The sequence below is a fragment of the Parasteatoda tepidariorum genome, chromosome 8, assembly GCF_982258835.1.
Source record: "Parasteatoda tepidariorum strain Cologne lab strain chromosome 8, Ptep-v5.0, whole genome shotgun sequence".
In the NCBI taxonomy this organism is placed as follows: Eukaryota; Metazoa; Arthropoda; class Arachnida; order Araneae; family Theridiidae; genus Parasteatoda; species Parasteatoda tepidariorum.
In genome coordinates, this window is record NC_141762.1 from 77,749,513 (window position 1) to 77,773,303 (window position 23,791).

The following is a 23,791-nucleotide window of genomic DNA, read 5'->3' on the forward strand; positions in this document are numbered from 1 at the left end:
ATTTTTTTTAATAAATTTAAAAGGAGAGTTCTGAATAAAAAATAAACTGAACATTTTAGAACGAAAGAAGTTTTGAACTGATTTCTATAAATGAGGTTCGCTTCATTATGAACAAGTAATACTCATTTAAATATTCTAGCTAGCAAGCAATAATCTGTACAAAAATTCTATTTCAATAGGGCTTTTTTTTTATTGAACTTACTCTATGTTTTTTCAAAAATGTACAAAAACCAGGAGAATTTTAATTAAACCGACAGAACAGGAGAAATTGGAAAAATCCAGTAGAGTTGGCAGCTATGTGAGTCCTTAAGCTGCGGTGGCTCATGGGAATGAGAGCTCGCCTTCCAATGAGGTGAACCGGGTCCGAATCCCAGGATGGCGGGTCAATGTGAATTCTGCACCCGGCTCGATCATAGTGCTGCTATAAAATATCATCAGTCACAGACGGATGATGGGTTAGAGTCCCTTGCCGTCTGGCTAACCGTGGGAGAGTTTCGAGGTTTTCCTCTCCATGTAACGCAAATGCTGGTTAATTCCATCAAAAAGATTCCGCTGCTTCATCTAGGAGTTCATTTGTCTACTGCAGTGTTTCCCAAAGTGTGGTACGCGTACCCCCAGGGGTACGGGAACAATTTAGCGGGGGTACGCGCTCTTATGCGAAATATCTTGCAACAAACGAAAATTTCAAAAAATTTTATTTAAAAACGAAGCTAGCCATAAAAATTTACGATTACGTATTTTTCTATTGGTTATTTTCTGCAGAGTTAACAGTTAATAATTAGTGGTGTCAACAGCCAGTTGTGATTTTTATCTTTAGTGCAATTTTTTTACAGAAAAAAATACATAATTTTTTTATTAGTAGTAGACAGCTTTACGAAAAATTTAGAAAAGGTCCACAAAAGTCATAAGTTTGGGAAACACTGGTCTACTGGGTTGGGCTCAAAATAACAAGTCTACGGAGTATATTGATAGTCGTAAGCTTAGAATTACGTGGGCTCTTTCCTTAAAGCATTTTTAAAATTCTGTATTGTACCGTGTTCTACAACAGCCATCTTTTGCAATGCTTTACGGTTTCGTATAACTCTTTTACGCTATTCGAAGCGCATGGGTGAAATTGTCAAACAAATCGCAGTAGAAATTTGATTTGTAATAACGACATGCGTTATGCGAAATCTCTCATTTTCCTTTACCATTCCGAAATTTTTCTTACAAATTCTTTTTAAAACATTGTCAACGTCTGTAATGACCAAAATAGGTCTACTTAGGTTTTTATATGCAAAGGTTTTTTTTCTTCGAATTATTTGATATTTAAAAAGAAATTTTTAGCCTGTATTTTTTAACTAATTAAAAAAAAAAATTATGAAAAAATTCTGATAAAGTATTATTTTACCAGTTAATTTCTGCACCTAAATTATTTTAACTAAGAAGATATTCAAGAGGTATATATGTATTAAGTGCATGATAATGCAAACATGTCGAAAAATTATAACTTTATCAATAGATAGCCCAAAGCTCTTCGATTTTACAAAACTAACATGGATTATTCCATTAACTATTCATAATTTATTTTTGTAAGTGTTCAAAATTTAGAAAGTTTCTTTTTTTATTGTTCACTTATGTATTAATTCGCAGCTACTTATACACATAATTTTTTTACTTCATTTTCACAAGGATTCCAAAATTAATAATAAGGGCAGTCGATGCGGAACACCTTATAGTTATATGGTTATCTGTATCAAAAATGAATAATTCTAAATTTGGTGATTCCTACATCCTTCTCTTTTATCAAGGTCTTTTAGACCAAATTTTTAAGGCTACCCTTTTCAATTTCGTGTTAATTTTAAAAATTAACACGAAAACATTACTCTTTATTTGCTAATCAACATTTAATTAATGTAATTTGCGACGCTACATGATTCGTGATATCAATATCAATGATTCATGACAATGTGAAAACGATTTCCCCAACAGAAAAAAGTCATTAATTCTCCGTGCGTATAATAAAACAGTTAATAATAAAACAGTTAATTAAAAGGGGCAGTGGATTTACTGAAACGACGAATATCCTTTATTTAAGAACCAGAATCCAACAATGGAAATCTTGTCAAAACAATAGAACGAGGTTGAAATAAGTCACGTGATTTGTCGTAATACTTGGCGTCAGAGAAAGTGCAGATTTATTTTTCGGGTATTATGGAAGAATAGTGAAGCATGACCGTATTAAACGCTTGTTTAAAATATTTTATTTAAATATTTTATTGTTTTTTTTTTTAAATGAAAAAGAATTTTTGTTTGCTTTTTGTGAAATTCCGATGGAAAAAGACGACTGAACTGCTTGACAAAAAAACTTAAATCTTCTAAACAATGACGCATATTTTTACATACCAACCATGACAATTTAAAAAAAATAAGCACAGTGTATTTTTCCCTTAAAAAATTTAAGCTACATTAACTTAATTTGAAAAATATAGCACATTGTTTTTTCTTTAAATCAGAGTATTAGTTAAAAGTTGTATAAGAAATAAGCACAGTTTATAAATTATTGTTGTTAAATAATTTGTTTGCACGGAAAATTTTGTGAAGAGGCTCTCATTTCCAAATTTCCAATTTGCCGATAAACACCAAAAATACATTTTTGATCAAATAAATTAAATGTTTTCTTTTTGAAACTCAGGAACTATTTTTAAAAAAAAACTTAATGTGAGTTTTTTTACGTTATTCCGGACACAGTATATTTTTTAAAAACATCGAATTTTTTTCCCCTTAAAAGCTTATGCTTTTTAATCGAAAAACTTTAAACTTTCAGTAATACTCTATTAAATAAAAATAAATGAACAAGTAAATGAATAAATAACAAAATAAAATTTTAAAAATTAGGTAGTAGTTTATTTTTGAAAAAAAAAAAGGTTAGACATCCCAACTTCTAAATCTCTTAGAAAGATTAGTCATAAAAATCGTTAAAATAGCAATTTAAAAAAAAAAAATTTTTTTTAAGTGTTTCATATTTTTCTTAAAAGAAAAATTTCAAGTATAAAAATGTTTTATGCCCGCTCAGACCCTTTGTCCAGATTTTAAAAACGAGAGCGGTTAAAACAAGAAATTTTCATAAGCCTAGGTATCTTCTTTTCTCTCAAAATCAAAAGTTTTGAATTGAAATTTAAAAAAAGAAGTTTTGTAAAATGAGCTTTATATAGAATACTTACACGCAAGCACAAAGAAAGTCCATTTTGACACTTTACGTAATTTGATAATAATTTTTTTTGTTCCAAATAAATATTATTTCTACACCATATTCAGTTGATTTACTCCTTTTTTAAAACTTATTTTACACTTTATTTGAACTTTTAAGCTAGTTTCATATTCACGAAGATGATCTCCTAACTATCAGAAATCGTATTCATCAACAGTCTTTATAATTATAAAATATGACTCGGCAGAATATCAAAATAAAATTGCGTGTCTTTATTTTAGATTTTTCTTTATCGCCTGGGAAACGGACAGAAATTGTTCGTCTCCTAAATAATTTTAATTTTTTGTTAAATAAAAGTTGTTAAATAAGTAGTTTAAAAAAATGAGAACTGCTGCTTTGTCTGTCATAGACGAGCATTGAGGATTAAATCGAAAAAGTGTTTTTTAAACAGTCGATAGCCTGTTGATTGAAAATTAATTATAATTAAGAAATTGATCTGCAAATATTTCAAACTGATTTTTAATCACATTTTTCCATACATATTTTGATTGGAGGATAGGAAATGCAGTTGGTCTATATTTATTAACTATAATTTATTTCCCATCATTTGCACTTGGTTTCCTCACTGATAAAAACGTTTAAAAACGTTTGTATTTTAACCCCCACCGTACAGCGTCCCAGTCAGCAAAGGTTTTAATAACTAAACTGAAGAGGTAGAATATTATTTGATTAAAAACTTCATTCGCTTCAAAAATATTCAAATTGGATCTAACATTCGACATGCTTCAAGCACTAAAAAACAGGGGCACATTCTCAAGACTTGCCAGACGTGAATGAGAAGAAATTTTCTTTTATGTCTTGATATTTATATGATTGTGATTTTTGCAACGGTGACTGTGTCTTTTTCTTCTTTAACTTTAGGTCTTAAGACTATTAGGTCTTCTTTAACTTCAGGTCTTAAGACTATTAGATCTTCTTTAACTTTTTTTAAATTGTGGTCAAATTCCCCTCCCCTTTTTTCAAGTCTTATCAGATAAAAAATAAAATATTTATGAAGTAAAGGAAAATTAAAATCGGAAATAAATTTTATGTAAATAAGTATAAATTTTATTATTTTTTAAGTTATTGGTTCTCAACATTTTTTTAATTCTTTTTAAATTAATATTTTTAAAAGCAAAGGCTGCGTTAACAGTATATATTTTTAGAACACTGAAAGTACTGCAGAAGTATACGAAATGTACAAAGTGTAAAAGTTGCCAACTCTTTCGTGATTCAGTTTTTCGAACTACCAATCGTATTTGTGTTTTCTGCAATCCACGTTATGTTTAACATCTAAAAGAACAAATAATAAAATGTGAATAAAGCACAAATAATGGCACAAATATTGACATAGTTAATAGTTTCGTGTCATAATTTGTACTTTATTCATGTTCCTTTACTTTATTCATAAATTCTTTTCTATATAGCTATTCCGTATATAGAACTATCTTTTAGGCTAGCGTAAAATGACTTATTATTAGGCTAGCGTAAATGACCTATTACAGTGTTTCCCATGGGTACGGGAACAGTCTAGCGGGGGTACGCGCTCTTATGCGAAATAAAAATTGAACAATAAAAATTTGATTTAAAAACAAAGCTATGAAAATCTATGATTCCGTTTTTTTTTTTTTTTTTTTTTTTTTTTTTTTTTTGCAGTGTTAACGGTTAGCAATTAGTGGTATCAACAGCCAGTTAAGATTTTTAACTTTTGTGCAATTTTTTTTATCACACCAGCTGTTATCATCACAGCAAAAACAATATCATCCTTCTCACTGATGCAAATAAACTGATTAACAAAGCTTAGTACCAAAAAATAAAAATATTTTTGAAAAAATACATTCATTTTTTTATTAGCGGTACACAACGTTACGAAAAATTTAAAAAGGGTACCCAAAAATAATAAGTTTGGGAAACATGCTTTATTATTATGACTATTGATTATTTTATTCGATTAATATAACCATCGTTTAATTATTTTTATAGCTTTTACTGATACTTTATCATAAACATAAACACTTCACGATGAAAAACCCAAAAATCGACCAAATTATACTTTTTCCAATTTTTGTTTCAAAAAATAATAGTTATATCTAGCTACAATTTAAAAAAAAAATGTTTCAATTTCAGTCATTTTTTGCAAAGTTATAAGCATTTCAAGATTTGTAAACAAGGTTTTGTAAATTGTCTGTTTTTATTGTTAAACTGTTTTTCTCAATGTTGTTTTTTACGATAATATTCAAACTTCGAAAAGTTCCTTGCGCATGAGTTTTGAATAAATCTTTATTTTTTCTTCATATATATGATTGGTCAAATGTTCCGTAACCAATGTGATATAAATAAAAGCTGAGTACTCACTGAATATTTTTTAAATTACTTTAAATTGTTATTTAAATTTCAATTTTTAAAAATTATATAAAGACTATGATATTTTGATTTTTTATTTGTTTAAAATTAAGTGCTAAGTTGTTCAAACATATCCAATTTTATTTATACTTATTCAAACTGTAATATAAATGAGTTTCATACAACTACGATAAAAACTCATGCGCTAGAAACATTTTGAAATATTGGAACATTTAGTAATTTAACTTGCGGATAAATTATTAAAAACATTATAACTTTTCAACAAATTAATATTTTTGCTTCAAATTTTGGGAATATTTTTCTAAATGCTTTATTCACAATCTATGAAATTTTCATTAAAATTGGTTCATATTTTAAAAAAATCATTTTGAACCTGAAGTGTCCCCTTAATGGATGTAAAAATATATAGAATGTAATAATGAAAATTTGATAAAGCATACTAAGTGAATGATTTAAAAGATTTTTTATGTAACCTAATACACCTCCACAGAAAGTCATATTTCCAATTTGAAAAAGAAAATAAAGGAATTTACAAATACATTATTTATATTTCCTATTTGTGAAAAATAACAATATTTTTAAAAAAATTAACAATTACGTGAACAAACTTCATGATTCAAAATAAACGTGTAATTAATTCACATTTTTTAAAAAACGTTGCTGGTGATAAATTAATTAAATGAATGTGAATTATGCATTCACAAATGCATTATTCATATTCTATTTTCAATAATAATATTAATAATACCTGTAAAAATATTATAGAAATGGACAATTACGCGGATAAATCTCATAACTCAAAATAAACGCCCAATTAATTAATATTTTACCAAACACGATACTGATAATATAATTACATTCTTCAAAATGCACGAAGGAAATCAACCGTATCACGAAAAAAAATCGAACAAAATAATTTAAGACTAAACGAACTGTTTTAATAACTGGTTCAAAATTATTGTGGAGACAGGTTTAATTGCAGTTCGTAAAGTAACACCGAGAAAAGAATGGTACGTATTTCATGACTTTCCCAACCGCATTGTCGCTGTCAACAGAATTAACTAAATGTATAGGAAGTAAATATGTTTCCGTGCTTGTTGGCAACGCGTGGAAACACAAACATGTAATTAAATTTAAAGGGAAACAAAACGTGTCTCTGTCTCTGCCGGTGAATAAACGTAAAGTAATGAGAAACTTTATAACAGGTAAAGGTGTGAAAATAAACCATGTCGAAACTATTTCTTTTAATTTAAAGTAGACGTCCCCGCATCAGGGTATTGCGGATATGCTAGACAATAAAAGCTTTCAGAGGATTTTACTGATTTAACTACACAGTATATAGTGCCTGTTGTTGTGGAATTAAAAGAAAACTAATAAACAGACCATTTTTTTTTCTTCCTTTCTTATTTTTCGTCTAATTTCAGTTGACGTTAATAGAGAAGTCGGAATACGAAGGGTGGACGTTATGATTTCTGCCACCTAACTAACTTATTCCTTTTAACAACACATTCCGAGTACTGTACTTGTTGTTGTGGAATAATTTTTTAAAAAATAAACTAAAAAGTGCACCATTTTCTTTTCTTTTACTTCTGACTTTAATAGACGTCGTAATAATAAAGACGTCGTGATATGAACAAGTGGACGGTATGATTTCTGTCACCTAAATAATTTTCTTCTATTCTTTTTGAAACGATATTTTGATAAGGCATTCAAAAACGATCTCCTTTTATTTAAATAGACATCATCGCAACATGAGATAATGGGCAAGACCAAAAAGAAAAAAAAACTCCTTAGATTTTGGTTTTCATACTCGTATTGTGTCCATTTTAATTGAATATATAAACAAATGGGAAGCAATCTCCCCCCCCCCTATTTGTACGAATTCTTTTCTTTTCCTCCAATAAGATAATTGATGCTTATAAGGATAAATTAGAATTATTTAAGAGAACAATATTTAGATTCACATATAAAAAAGCCTTTATAAAAGCATAAAAACGGATTGTATTAAATAATCTCGGAAAATATATTACATTAAAGAGAATAGAATATTACATTTACGTGACGCAAAGGTTGCCAAGGTGTGCGGCAAGGTACACAGGGACGTCTTGAGTTGTCTGTGACTTCAAATCCTATAGTTATTCCTATTGTTAATACTAATCTACAACTATCCAAAAAGTAAAAATTTCAAGTCACAGTCGATAGAGTTTTAGATACAGGAATAGCGGCAAAGATGTCCAATTTTTGAAGGAGACAAGATTAAACTACACATTCAAAATAGTTCCCTAAATTCACACTTGAAAAAAAAATCTAATATTTGCTAAATATGTACAAAAAGATTATGTATCTCTTTCTTTTTGCAATTTTTATCTCTTTCTTATTTTTAACTTTGGTGAATTTGAATCGATGGTAATTCGTGAAAATTTTCTTTATTTATCTGTTGGAGACTTATAGAGATTTCCAATTATTGAGGGGAGCACATACCCGACAGTCACCTCCACCCCCAACGCCCCATAAATACAGTTAAGATATAAAGAGTATCCTGTTCAGCAAGAAAAAGCTTTGAGAGTTCGATCTCATTCTCTCTGCTAACTCCTGTCTGAGCGAAGTTTTATTTTCACTGTTTGTTACTCAATTATCGTTTGAAACTAAATATCGAAAAAGAATAGCTGTATCAAGCTCTATTCCACGTTTCAAAAAGTCACGACCCTGAGAAACTAATTTAACCACCACATAAAACGAATTCAGTATTTTTTCAAAAGTGGATGATAATTTCCCTTTATTTATATTTTACCATACATTACTAATGCTTGCAATATTATAGATTATTATTAATACCTTCTTAATAAGGAGTGGAATTTAATAATAAATTGTATGATTTATTGATATGAGCTCATCACTTACTTCCATAATTTATGTTTCATAGTTTTACGCATGTGAAACATACATTATGCGTAAGGTGATCAGACCTGCCCGAATCTTGAGGACAGTCCTCAAATTCCAATGATTGTCTTCAAAAATGTTAAAATTTTTGAGTACAAAAAAATGCTCTCAAATCTTATTATATGTTCGTAAATGTCCTCATGTGCATGCTTTATTAAACATGATAATATTATCTTACAGAGAATGCAAGCGAAAAGCAAAAAAGTAGAAAAGTTTTAGCCTAGCTAAAACTAATTTATGGAAACTCTATATTCGTCTGAATATAATTTCAGCCAAAAATTGCTAATAATAATGTACTTCTTCATTTAACATTTTTTTTTTTTTAAATTCAAAATTGCTTTACTGCTAATTTTTAATGAAGTTAGTTTTATGAAAATGGTCCTGCATTTCATCTTATGTAGTTATTAATTAAAATAAAAAAGCTTTGTGGCACATATAAATTAATATTTTCCATAAATATATGGATGTCCTCAAATCGTAAAATTTTTCGAGAACGTTCCGCTCATTTGTCCTCAAATCACGGTTTAGAAATCTGCTCAACATAATTATGCATATGTAAGAAATAAATATACCACACACAAAAATAATGGGATTTGAGTGTTTCAGATAATTTTAAATATTTTAAGGGTGTCGTGACTTGAAAAAATTATAGTGTACAGCCATCTTTATCAGATTTGGCTCATAATCATAAATTAGAGTTTTACAATCAACATATAAAAAAAAATTCCTTGATATGCATTCAAATTTTTTGTTCATTATTTTACTTATAGCTAAATACCAATCAGGATGCTTTTATTTAAATTAAATACAATGATTTTGCATAATTCTTAAAACGTATATGTGTATGGTTTCTAAAAAAATTCATAATATTTAAGCTGTTGAATTGAATATTGAAAATTCCTTATTCGATGACAATGGATCTAAATGTTTAATGTTCGAAGTTAAAAACAAGAAAATAAAAAAAATCGCAATAAAATTAGTCTTGTAAGTGTAAAAGAGAAAAATAATTCAATTGTTATCTCATCTGAAACGAAAAACCTGGAGAGCATCGTTTTTGTCATAAACTTCTATCACCTTCGAAAATTCTATGTTTTCAAAATTGAGGCTCCCTAAGCTTTTTTCGTTTTAGGAGTGAGAAATATTGAATTATTTTCTCAATTTTCATTTCTTATTTTGTTTTATTACAGATTTTTTAGAAATTTTGTTTGCAGATTTCTGGAAAAGATTGTAACTTATGTTGCCATTATGCGCTAAGTTCCATTTGACATTTCAGCTCTCTAGCTAGTCAAAATATGGCTGAAATTTCGATTGACACTAAATCACTTTATCGATAAGTCTGTTTGCTGCGGTCAATTGCTTGCGTGCAATTTTCAAAAAATTGAAAATTGTTATTAGGCATGCAGCTTTAATAAATTTGAGTGCTGTATCAAGTCGGAAAGATGTCGAAATTTTGATCACAATATTCCTCTTTCATAGATAATAAGACGAATTAATAAAAAGTTATTGTAAAGAAAACCATGCGCTTAGCATATCAATAATGCATTTATCACTTATTTTAAAATCAATAATTTTTTTCTGTCTATATCTTAAGTAAACATCTTTAAAAAATAAAGAAAGAAAAGAATTATAAATAGCTATGTCAGTAATTTTGCTCCTGTTGGTGTAGTAAAAAATTTGGAAAGATTCTAAAAGATACCAGTTATCTTGCTATCTACATGTTAATCTAAAAGAAAGTATCATATTTATCTTTTTGAAGAGAATGAACTCAGCTTAGGTGAATTTCGAAAGTGAAATTTGTTATCAAGATTTTTTTAAGGAAAACAAAAGAAAGTGGAATTACTGTCGTTGTAAACTATTCTCACCAACTCTGTCTTACAATGCAATCGAAGACTTTGGTCCCGGAAATCGTCTTAAAAAAATTTTGAACAACATTTTCTTTTTTTATCAGAGATTTAAAATACTAAAAAGATTTTTTTCCCTTCTAAATTCAAGCTGGAAAACATAATTTCGAAAAAAAACAAGCAATGATGGCATAGCATTTTCAGAAAATATCAAAAAATTATGATGAAATATTTCCAAAGAATATTTAAGTGCGATCTCCAGAAAATATCGGACAATTTAGATAAAGTAGTTTCCAAAGAATATTTTTATGCGATTTTGAGAGAAAACATCCAAACATTCCGAGAAAACATACCAAAGAAACACTGGGAGAGACTTCCAGCGAGAAACTGGGAATTATGGTAAAGTTTTTCGAAAGAATACTCAAGAATATGTAATTTTCCGCGTATATTTGCAAATTATGGGCAAAGTAATTTGCAGAAATTATTTAGGAATTTCCAAAGAATAACTGTGAATAATGGTAGACTAATTTCCAGTAAAGTTAAAATAATATATTGAAAATTTTTTCGAATTTAAGAACATCAAGGACTGCATCTTTTTCCCAAATTAAACACTGAAATAATTTTGAAATTGCAAAATTATTTTTAAGTGTTAATTTATCTTAAAATGTCCCTAAAATTTAAACTACTTATTTCTTTAATCCAGAGCCTTGAATAGAAATTATAAAAGTTATTTTTAAAATTCTTTTAAGTCTTACGGTTACCTTAAAGACTTATTAAAAAATGTATATCTATGAAGTTTAAATAAAGGAACACATTTCAGATAATATTAAACCATTTTTATAAGTTCCAATTTTTTAATGTAATGCGCATGCGCTGCAAACGATATACGACATTGCTAAGCAAAAATGGCGTCCTCCACCAGAATTTGAAACAGTCGGGATTCTCCCAAAACGTGCGAATTTGAAATGAGGGACAGCCGCATGTGTAAAAGACAAAATTATGGAGTAAAAAAGAGATAAAATTCTAATCATGGCGAAGCAGCTGTCGCTCTCTCCATTCTAATGATAAAGGATGATCATCATTATTAGGAAGAAAGAAAAAAATATATATCGAAGGAATAAAAATTCGAAATACTGTTGGGCAGACTTATTCACAGGATGTGGGAGATGAACGACAACACACCTGTTGAGGTTTTTCATGTACGGGTGCTTGAAATTAATTTATAAGACCTTTTCTCGTTTGGGTAGAGGATTTAGATATTCATTATCTGCTACTATTGCAATAAAAAGAGCAGTCATCATAACTATAACTTAATGGAGCAAACATCAAGGGGGTACAACAGTGTGTAATAGGGAATATTTTCTTTAAAAAATTTCTATTTTAATCTAATTAAACAGTATGAAATAGACAACAATATTTTTATCAAAGTTCATTGAAATTCGTATAAATAAGAGTGGTGTAACCTATGCGATTTTTATTTAAATATTTGCAAATAAATTTACTATCAAAATCTAAAAATTGAAAAAAAATTGAAAAAGTCTTTACATTTTTTTAATGACGACAAACTAAAGATATTTAATTTAATTGGATGTACTGTATAGATTAAAAATTACTTGATAAACATTTTTCCACTGTAAGCAGCTTTACCTTAGGGAAATTCTATACTATTTTGATATAATTTTTTTTTAATACTTTGATCACGGAGTTTCTAAAAATTTTAATAATTTTGAAATAAAAAAATTTCCTGTGAAACTATAGGAAGTGAAATTACTGTTTTAAAAAGAATGAAATATTGGCGCAATGCTATTTTTTTTGTCACAGTTAAAAGATTTTCATAGCCGTAATACTGTTCTAATTTGTTGCAATTGTCAATTCGAATAAATATAAATCACATCATCGTGCACATTAATTTTTCATCGAGTTGATTTCTTGGACTTAGGGTTTAACTTAAACAGAAATATGAGCAAATTTAACAGTTATTAAATTTAACAGTTATCACGGTTACTATTAAGGCTATAACGATATCCTTTATCGATTCCTAATGCGTATATTTTTCTGACAAGGATTCTAAAAACATATATAACAGGTGATGATTTCGGTGTTAGTGATAAGTTCGAACAGTGATAAGTCATTAATACTTATAATTTAACTTATTAAGGTTGCAGCAGATTTATGCGATTTTATAGATCGAGTTACTTATATCTATTATGGTTCCAAATGGGACCTATTTTTCAGAAAATATATTACATGTTCGATTTTTAAAGTTTCACAATGGCTTCAGAAACATTTATTCTCTTCTTTTTTTTCCATAAAATAAAATAAAAAATGACATATACCACACACCTACATTATTTTTCAGTACATTTGGAATGTCGTCATCTGTGATTGGTACAATGGCCACAAATTTCTTAGATTCTGCTATTGTTTAGGAACCAATGGAATATCGACGAATTTTACAGCATTGTTTCTTACCACGTTTTGTGAGCATGACCTTTTTGTTGGAAATAGATAAATCGAACTTTTACGACGGCTTTAAAGTTTGAAATTAACCTGATCAAACAGTTTAGACCTCTCTATCTGACGTATCTGTTTACAGTTACTGAAAAAAGACATTGTAACCGTACGAAATGTTTGAAACCGTTCGTAAACGACCCATTTTTATAACCGAAATTACCAGTTTAATTTGATTTTTACTGTAGTAATAGACATCTTGAAAGATACCCGAATGTATTTAGCTGCTATCAAAACCTTCCGTAGTTGAGTTTTATGATATATTTTTAGTAACGATAGTCTTACTTCTGTATTTCCAATTTAATATCTTATCTCTTACAAATCGACCACTGCTGATTTTCTTTTACAGTGCTGTGAAAATATGTTTGTATATGACTCATTCTCCAAAACATGAAATTGCCTTTTCAATTAATTTAATAACTTTCATTTCAACGAGTAAAACGCTATTACAGTCGGCAAAAATATTGAAGATTCTACACTTCAATTAAAATTGATTTCCCTGTCTTCATAAAAAAAAACTAAAAGAAACTTTTGAAGCATTTTTATAACATCATGAAAGGGAATCTTAGATAATAATTATTAAAAGAAATAACTTATGAAAATGCTTATAGTGAAAATGCTATTATGAGCACTCATATATGAATTCATATAATAACAATGTCCCCATTAGTAAATAATTTTTTCTCATTTATAAAATCATTTCAACTCCCGAAATAAGAGATAGCGAAGCAAATTTTTTTTTTAAAATAATTTAACAAAATTTTGTTAGTTTAAACATTTATCAAAAATGACAAAATTATAGAATTGTCAGGAAGACAAATATTTTTGCGTGCAATATTTTTTTAAAAAAATATTTGATTTTATTACATTTATATTGATTTATTTCATAAAAGACAAAACAATGTAATAATATCAAACGCCCTTATTCGGAAATAGGCAATCACATATTAATGCTTCTTAGCTCTCTGAGAATTTTGAGACTTATATCTTAACAACCTCCAGTGATCAGCTGGTCCGCCTTTTTAAATAAATAGAATTTCTAGTGTTTCGAGATTTAAAAATAGTACAGACAAAAATCTAGACGTTACCCTAGCATGTTGCTCAAGTGAGAGTGGATATAATTTTTGCCTCGTACATGATAATCGTGGTAAATTTGTTATTAAAATGTCGAGTATAACGTATGCATGCTAGCATTGGAAAAGAAAACGCTCATTATCTCAATGGCACCTTTGATGGATAATAAATTAAATTGGCAACTTTGTACAAATTAAGCTGTGCAGTTATTTGCCATTATCAATTATACGAGCCAATGAACCTAATTTGTAAAGGTTTTTTTGTCAAAACGAAACAAATTTTAACTGCTATCTAGCACAGATCTATAACAGTAAACAATACATTTCAAAGCAAAAAATAAACTTAAAAAAAAATAATAATTTAGCTTAATGGCACTGTTAAAATAATAAATGATAGCATAACCAGGAAAACGAGTATTTAAGTTAAAAAGTTTATCTTTATGTTTTCTCTTATCTTCATCCAACATTATTAATTAATAATGGTAAATGAAGATGGTAATAATTATGGCCCACAATGGAGACTATCCTCCGAACCACTCGTCTGTTCTTTATTATTATTATTATAATTGTTTTATTTACAATACATTATAATAATAATAATAAAGAACAGACGAGTTTGTATTAAAAGTACAAGTCTAAGAAAACTTTCTGAAATACAACTTACTGTTTTGTTTCAGATTACACTAGAATGCTTAGAATGGTTATTTTCTCAATGCTAAAAGATTTTTATTAGACTTAGACCAGTGCTTCTTAACCTTTTTGATATAATGGACCCCTTTTAAAATTTTTTAAGAAGTCGCGGACCACCCCCCTGTGAAAAAAATAATTGTAAAAAACATCAATTATTAGAAATTATTTAATTTTATTATTTTAATAGTATACAAAATTTTTTAAATTAAAATTTTTAATGTGAAGGTTGCTGCTGCTTTTCCTTAATTAATAAATTGAATTGAGGGATGGTTTTCGACAAAACAAAGTGTATATCATGTTCAACATTCAATCGATTTGGATGTTATGTTTTTATTGTCACAAGTGAGGAAAATCCCTCTTTGCAAAGATACACTGTAGCAAACGGAATTATAGCTGCCATAGCTCGCTGTACAAGCAATGGGTAGGCTTCCAAACGTTTTAAAAATTAGGAGTAGTCAGCGGACCCCCAAAATATAACTCATGGACCCCTTAGGGGTTCATGAACCACAGGTTAAGAAACCCTGACTTAGACATGAAAAATTTAACGAGATATTGACTTAAATGCAATATTTTTTGTTAGTTGAAAATAGTACGCAATAAAATAATTTGCTTACAAGCATTGAAATCCAACGCGTGCTTATACTTAATTTGAATATGCAAATTAGGTCAACGTAAAATAATCTTTCACACAGCAATAAACTTCCGTAATCGCATTTTTTTTTCTCATTGTTTTTCGATAAAATCATGCTGACACTTTGTTATATATTCCACGAATCGCAATTAAACTCTCCAATAAAAAAATTTTTTTAGTGTGTACTTACAGCTGGTGTTAAAACATTTCAAGTTATTTGTCAGATTTCAAACAGCTATAGGGAAGAATCTAAAATCTTCGGTCTGTTTCGATTCCATACATTTATAAAACTTTACATTCCTGTTAATAATTGAAAATGCTACGTTTTGAAAATAAATTAAATTTTGATTTAACGTTTTTTTTTTCCTGCCAAAACTAAACCATTGAAATAAATTCTATGATTTATTTATTTATACGTTATTTTTCAAATTTCATGCCTAAGTACGAACAACTTAGCTTATTTCTATTTTTTTCCTTCCTTTTTTTTCAAATTTATATTGCTGTTTAAATTTTTTGAATAATTAATCGGATATGAAGTTCTTAGTAGAAAAAGTATCAAATTTAGCATTTAAGGCTGTTAAAATAATCATCTAAAAATATTAATTTATTTATTTCTTCGACTTGTATGTTTCCGAGAGGAGATCTCGAGAAATTCAAGAATCATACCTAGCCCATGCCCCATAATCTAAATGGCTCAAAAATGAAATAAAATTATAAATGCTAAAAAAAATTTTGAAAAAATATAACTTTTTATATTTATTTAAAAAAAATTGGAATTTTTTTTTTAATGTTGAATAAAATTATTTTAACAATTAACTTTAATTTAGTTATGCGCCGCATGATTATTTTCATAGGACATTTTGAGCATTATAAAACCTCAAAAACTGCATTTGAATTTACATAAGGAAAAGAAACTCTGCATATAGCCAACTTTATAAAAGAAAAATGCATTAGAATCAGTTCATAAGTTTTTACGCCAAAAAATCAAATTAAATGACACCAGCAGCTTCCACCTCCCCCACCCCCTAGCGATATCAGCAGCTAAAAGCAAAATGGATGACATGAACTGTTAATGATATCAGCCGCAGTACACACAAGAATGTTCTTTGAAGAAGTTATATTGAAATTCTCACAAAACACAATGATAATTTATAGCATGTTTGAAATATACCTTAAATAAATAAAGCGAATTTTGAGGTAAATAAGTTTTATCTAAAAATTAAACTCGATAAGAATCTGATTAATAAACCTTCATACCATATTTTTATAATACAGAAACTCTTTGTTCAACCCATTAACACGCTAAGAACAATCAGTATTAGAATACATTTTATATTGGAAACAGTTTGTGAATAAGAGGACTTTTATAACAAACATTTTAAACATGATTTCTTTTGATATTTTTTAGATTTTACGCCAACAGCTAGCTTCATGAAGCAATAAAACAGAATACTATCTTGAAAGCTTATTTAAAACATTCGAAAACACAAAAATATAATTAATAAAGTTAAAGTAAAATACAACCAAATGATTTAAAAGTTTTTATTTTTTTAGGAAATGATTAATCCTAACCATATGTATTTTAGAGAATGATAAATCTACTATAGATATTTTTAACTAATAAATATCGAAAACTGTTGAAAGTGAATACTGTATTTTGTTTTTAGACAAAAAATGAGTTCATTATTCGGCCTTCGTCCAAACGACTACCAAAGTTTTACTAAAAAGGGAAAAAAGCGGAAAATGTTATCCCAGGCCTGGAACTGCTTTCCTGAGGGTCCTGATAAAATTATTCAGAATAAATTTAACTAAAATACTAGAAAAGGCTTTTCTTGTGCTGTTTCTCGTCTGTTTTGAAAAGGTCATTTTTAAAAAGCATGATAACTAGACTTTCTAAGTTTTAAGATGAAATTTAAAAAAATCTGCAAAATCTAGAAAAGATTGCCTAATATGAGTAAGTACCAAAACACATTAAATACGCTAGCTCAAATTATAATCTAGTTATAATCTTGCTCTAGTTACAATATTGGATCATGGTTATTTATAGACAATTTCATGACAAAGAAATATTATGTAATACATAAAAAAAGTGTTCTGGTTTTACAAAAATACTAATGACGCATTTGACTAAGCTCGCATGTGTCATATAATAATACTCAATAAAAGACATTTTTCAAGCACTATGCACGCACGCACTGCAGCCAATAGAAAGTTTCAATTTTCTCGCACAGTCGGCTTTGCAGAAGCGTCAAATGTGTTTTAGACTGTTTTTGATTGAATCTACTATCTCATTTTGCTGCAATAGGGCATCTCATATTGAGGAATTATCTCATATTTATAAACCTTACCCCTACAGAACTTTAAAATTGGACAACTTAGCTTTGTATTGTAATGAACATGTCATCCCATCTAAATGAACATATTTTTAGTGCTGATAATACTCCATTACCAATATTGTAAGCTTACCTACACAGTGAAATAGTTTCATGGTCAACAAAAAGGTGGTCCTCTTATAAAAATAGGAATCGACTGCTAAGATACATTGCTTACTGGTAATAAAGTGGTTACACAATAGCTTGTATGAAAACCTACATTTATGTGTGTGATGGATAGAATAATTTCCAACTGTTACTAACAAAAAGCAATAGTCACTCGAGTATCGTCTGGGCCTTGTCTGACCCCTCTTCTACATTTGGGTGGCCTGGGGCACAGAATGAAGGCCTTTCATTTTTTTTTCTTTCTTTCTTCCTTTTTTAGAGAGAACTTTACGGTGAATTCCGTTAAATTTAGGAGCTTTAAAATGCAAAATTCTACGTCAGATAGTATCTATTGCGTTTAAAAATCGAAGAATCTTGCTCTAAAACAAAAGTTCAATTACTGAAAAAACATTTTGAAATTGCAAATTTAATCTTTTTACACTACTAAATCCGTGAGAAGTATTTTGTTACGTAAAGCATTCTTAAAAAACTTCCCTTTTTCTGACTACATTTTATTGAAATGTGAATACGAAAAAACAAATCCTACTTATAAACTATTTACAAAACACTAACTGTGAAAATTGCCGCCAAGCATTTTCCGCCAAAAATAAATAAATAAAAATGAGTGGTCGTAACACTCAGAAAAAGTTAATACATAATATAAGAAAAGTATTTTTTTGTCGCCGTTGGTTCCAGTTCTTTAAATGGTTAATTGAAAAAAATACTTTTTAAACGTTTAATATTTTCAACCAGCTGCAACAAACATAATAAAACAAGGAAAAAAACATTAGCAGCTACAATTATTTAGAGTTAATAATGTATCCTTAAATGAACTGATTTTCATAACCACACAAATTCTTATCATGAGCAAATTTAACTTCATGAGAATTTATCAATTATCAAAACTTAAAAGAGATTGGAATGGATAAGTATGTCTGTCGTACAAATAAATTCCTATAAATGTACGGTAAAAATCATCACTATTCAAGGCACTATTTAATTTTACCGGTGTTTTACCACCAAGCTAGGTTACTTTTGCTTTTTTATTCCTTACAGTATCTAGGATTTGCTTTAAAAATCCATTTTACAAGAGTATTTACTTCCAAAAGATTTTTTTAAAGTAGGTGATGGATTTCATATTCATTGAAAAAAAATTTCACAACAAGTCGAAAAAAGTAAAAAAATTGCTTAATCTCTATGAGGTATTGCATTTTATTCGACTGGAGCATATCATACCATTTTTTTTTTCTTTTTTGAATGCAATGTTACTTCCAAAAATAAATAGAATTTATGATAAAGTCACTTACCAGATTTAGTTGAAGCAATTAAATCCAATGATACACACTTTTTTTTTAAACTCTTTTTTTCAGAATATGTTTTCAAGCGATGTTATAAACAAAAATGAATTTTAGATAACTTAAAGAACAGAGTATTAAATACTGGGTAACACAGGAATTAGATGTGATTGGGGTAACAGTTAATTGAATAAAGAACTCAAACCATTAAGTGTGCTACAGATAATATATTCATGGTATCAGTAAGTAACGTTTTAAGAAAAAGAAAAAAAAATGATCAAAAATATTCCATGTAAATTATCTCTCATCTGCTTAAGATGTTGTAATTTCTCAGAAAGTATTTTCAAAAAAAAAAATTTTTTTTTTGGTCTATGTTTTGGTGACTCATGTGAGGAGCATTTGTGTTTTTATTATATCTGAAATGATGTAACAGTATAATTATGGAATTTTTGCGTAAATATATTAATCGATCTTAAGTTTAAATATTAATCTTTCTTTAATAAATTAAATTGATGAAAATACTCGATAAAAGTGTTCAAATAAGCTCTTTTTCTTTCTTAAAAGTAAAATAGTCCTAAATTTTATAATTACTTGAAATTAGGATACTTTTAAACATCAAACAGCAGTTAAAATTTTCCGTCTATATTTTTATTGAAAAACACTTATTAATACTTATATTAGCATATTTTATAATAAAATAAAAAAATAAAAAGACTCACGTTCTAATGTATTTAGATTGGAAAATTATAGCTGTTTACTATGAAATTCATTAGATACTGAAATGCCAAATTTTTCCAATTTTTAAGCTAATAAGTTTTTTGCTTTTTTTTAATTGAGCTTTTTGTTGATGTTAAAATTAGCGCTTTTAAAATATTGCTTCGATTCCAAACAGCTTCTTACAATATTTATCTGTTAAAAACTAAATGTATTCAAACAAAAAGTGTAAAGTATAAACTTACTCTCAAACAAGCAACAGTTCAGCTAAAATTAGTGATTTTTTTATTATTTCTTAGCGTTATTGAATAGTATGAATATAAAAAAAGCCTACACATTTCCATTCAGTGTAAGAAATACGATAAAATTAGCAATATGTTTTCACGCAAATTATAAACTTTTTAATAAAAATACTTAGTCACCCAAAACAATCTTAAATATCATGTTCTGTGCCAAAAAAAATTATCAAGATTTAAACCGATTGTGAGCAAACGATTTTTAAAATCCATAATTTTTAATAACGTTAGCTTAAAAAAATTTTTTTTGGCACTTTTAAATATATTTTCTAAAAAATTTAAATATTTTACCCGCTTTATGAATTATAAATTATTTTGAAAAGCTAGTTTGTGAACCCCAAAAAATGTTAACACTAATTACTATATAAACTTTTGAAATTAAGAATTTTACTTTTCCTTGGAATAAAAAGAATATTTTCTAAAATCGTATTCTTATCTTACTTTTTAAATAATATATTTTACTAAAATAAGAAATGTCAAGAACTTTTGAAGTATGCACTATTTTCTATCTGCAATGTATGGATTGTGAAAAATATTTTATAATGTTAATCCTAATGTAATAACATTTTGAAACAAACAAAATGCGCAATTTATAAAACGATTTAGGAAATGCACATTATTTTTTTAAAAAAGAAAAGAAATCGCTTGCATTTTAGAAAAATCGTTTTCTTATTTTTTTAAAACTTTTGGCTAAATGCATGTATAAAACTTATTTAAGCACAAGTGCCTTGTGAATTGTCTGCAAATGGGAGCTAATTTTGGGATTATTTATAACGGAAAATAAGAACGTAAACCTATTTTATATTTAAACATCGGGCAAAAACAACGTTAAGTTATAATACTTCTGCTGATGAGAGAGCAAATAATGGAATTTCGGAAATAATTATGGTTTGAATAGAGTGGATTCCTTACCTTTGTGTTAGAAAGATCTACCAACACCCAGGAGAATAGAACTATATCTTGTTCATCGCTGCCCAGTTCTTCTTGCAGACCAGCGGTGACCGTAAAGACCCCCACCAAAAATTTTGTAGCCATCACCGGTGATTAATAATAATTAACAAATATTAACGGGGTAGAAACAAAAATAAACAACAGTACACGCCCGTCACCCCGGTGCTTTTTATTCTACCCGGGTTCAGCCAGATTGCAGAGAGGGTCGAGAGAAATTGAAGAAGGGCTACCAAAAGAATAAATAACACGAAATAAATAAAATGCCACCAAACCAAGACACACAAACACCAAACAACGAATTTGAACCGCAACCTAAACACTTGGATGCATCACTGGAGAAGTCGCATGCCACAGCCAACAGGTAAATCTAGTTTTTCCCTATCTCATGTGAAAATCCCCATCAAGGTAGGTTTCTCTTTTTTCTACCTGTGGCGTTTTTCATTCCCCCCTCCTCCTTATTCCCAGTACAGGTACTGGAGGAACCTGTTGCTGGCTGTCACTCTTGCGTTTCATTTCAACCGGCGATGAACTGTTTGTTCGAGAACGTCAGATTGTCCAGGGGGAGGGGTGGATCGAAATAAATATTTACGACTATATCCGTTATAAATACGATATGTTTAAGGGTGGTTTTCCAATCTCTGTAGCATAAAGAAAAGCAAAAATTTAGTTATTTAAACTCGAAAGTATTAGTTATATAACATATTTACAAACTTAATAAAAAAATATTGACTGGGCTTAAAAAACCGAAAAAATTATATTTTTCAAAAATTATTATACTTTTTTTTTTTATTAAATTCAAATATTTTTAAATAAAATGCATTTTTTTAAAACTTGATGAAGTCATAAAAATCAGTGACTAAATCTGAAATTCCGCGCTTTTAACACTTTGAATATATATATATATATATATATATATATATATATATATATATATATATATATATATATATATATATATATATATATATATATATATATATATATATATATATATATATATATATATATATATATATATATATATATATATATATATATATATATATATATATATATATATATATATATAAATATATATATATATATATATATTCATTTTTGAAATTTCATGCATAATATTCTTTTTTTAAATATGATATACGAGGGTTGTCCATAAAATAAGGTTCCCAAGGAGCTGCGGATGCTAGGAACGCTGTTAAGCGGGATTTGTTGAGACTGGCGTGTAACTTAGCTCCCTTTGCCCCAGTTCCCGCTCCGGCGAGGTATCTACAACGTTAATTCTTGTCTTGGTAGCAGTGAAAGATAAAGCTTCCATTTGTTTCTCACGCCAGGTGCGAATTACGCTCTGTGATTTGCTTTTGAGTGCAAAAAACGTTCCCCCGGTGGACATTCATTCCCAACTCTGTGAGGCGTACGGGGAAGAGTGTATGAGTGTGCAAACTGTGCGCAAATGGTGCAGAGAATTCAAAGACGGACTTACAGACGTCCATGACAAACAACATTCTGGCCGGCCATCGTTTTCGGACAAAGCGATTGCGACAGTGGAAGAAGCAATGCTGAAAGATCGAAGGGTGAAGGTTCGGGACCTCAGCGAGATGATCCCTGTTGTCAGTAAGTCCTGCATTCACAACATTCTGAGAGACCGCTTAGGATATGCCAAGGTTTGGGCAAGGTGGGTCCCGAAAATGCGGACGGATGACCATGACAACAAACGGCAACGTGTGGAAGCCGCCTGCGAATTTCTTCATGCCTACGAAACCGATGGCAAGGAATTTTTGGACTCTGTTGTCACTGGGGACAAGACCTGGGTCCACTACATGACACCGGAAACAAAAGAACAATCCCGTTAGTGGAAGCATCCATGCTCGCCAAACCCGAAGAAGTTTAAGCAAATTCTGTCTGTTGTAAGCTATCTTCGCGGAGCGGTGGCAGAGTTCTACGACTCAGGCATAAAGAAGATGGTACACCGCATGTAAAAATGCATTGATCTAAACAGCGATTATGCCGAAAAAAAAGAGGGAAGTCTAAGCTTTCCAAACATGTATTATTCAATGCCAATAAACATGTTTTTAATTGTGAAAATTCGTTGGGAACCTTATTTTATGGACAACCCTCGTATTTATACGAAGAAAATCCGCTGTTGATGTCTGGGAAGTGTGGTGCGGAGGCTAGGTGATTACTGCCATCTGTCCTCGGATTTAAATTGTGTCAATGTAGTGCATCTCAGTATTGTTTTTGTTTTGGTGGGTCGACATGTAATGTAAACGGCCAATATATCATTTTCAATTACATTGAATTTAAAATTTAAAAAAAAGCTAATTTTTTAATATTTCTTGTTTAACCCATTTTCGACCAAAGGTGCGTAAACGCACTATTTCAATAAACATATTTTGATTAACACTGTTACTTTTCACTAATTTTATTTTTCTGCTATAGTCAAGAGTTCTGATTACATCGATAAAATATTAGTAATTCAATTGGGGTAATAGTAAATTAATAATTTTTTCTTTTCTGTTGAGAAATTTTTAAACTACTTTAGCTTCTTAACTTGAAAGGGTTATTGACAAATTCAATTTTTTGATAACCTATAATTATGCCATTTGAGATTAATCATATGTTTTTAAAAATAATTTATAGTTTTATTTCATTTTCCCTTATATTAAACTCCCACGTTTTTAAATGTTACTCTAATTATAGTATAATTTTAAGGTAATATTTAAGCAACGGAAAGCAATAATTAAACAAATAAAACAAAGCAACAAAACATAAACGAAAAAAA

At 28.8% G+C, this 23,791-nt stretch overlaps 1 protein-coding gene across 1 annotated transcript in view; it reads right to left on the bottom strand.

Annotated features, from left to right (window-relative positions):
• fus (epithelial splicing regulatory protein fusilli) overlaps nt 1-21,528 on the bottom strand; it is a 112,780-nt gene extending 91,252 nt beyond the window's left edge. The window contains exon 1 of the mRNA XM_016072171.4: nt 20,974-21,528. Coding sequence (XP_015927657.2) covers nt 20,974-21,096 — 123 coding nt within the window. The 5' untranslated portion in view covers nt 21,097-21,528. The remainder of the gene's footprint in view (nt 1-20,973) is intronic.
• Nucleotides 21,529-23,791: the final 2,263 nt, after the last annotated feature.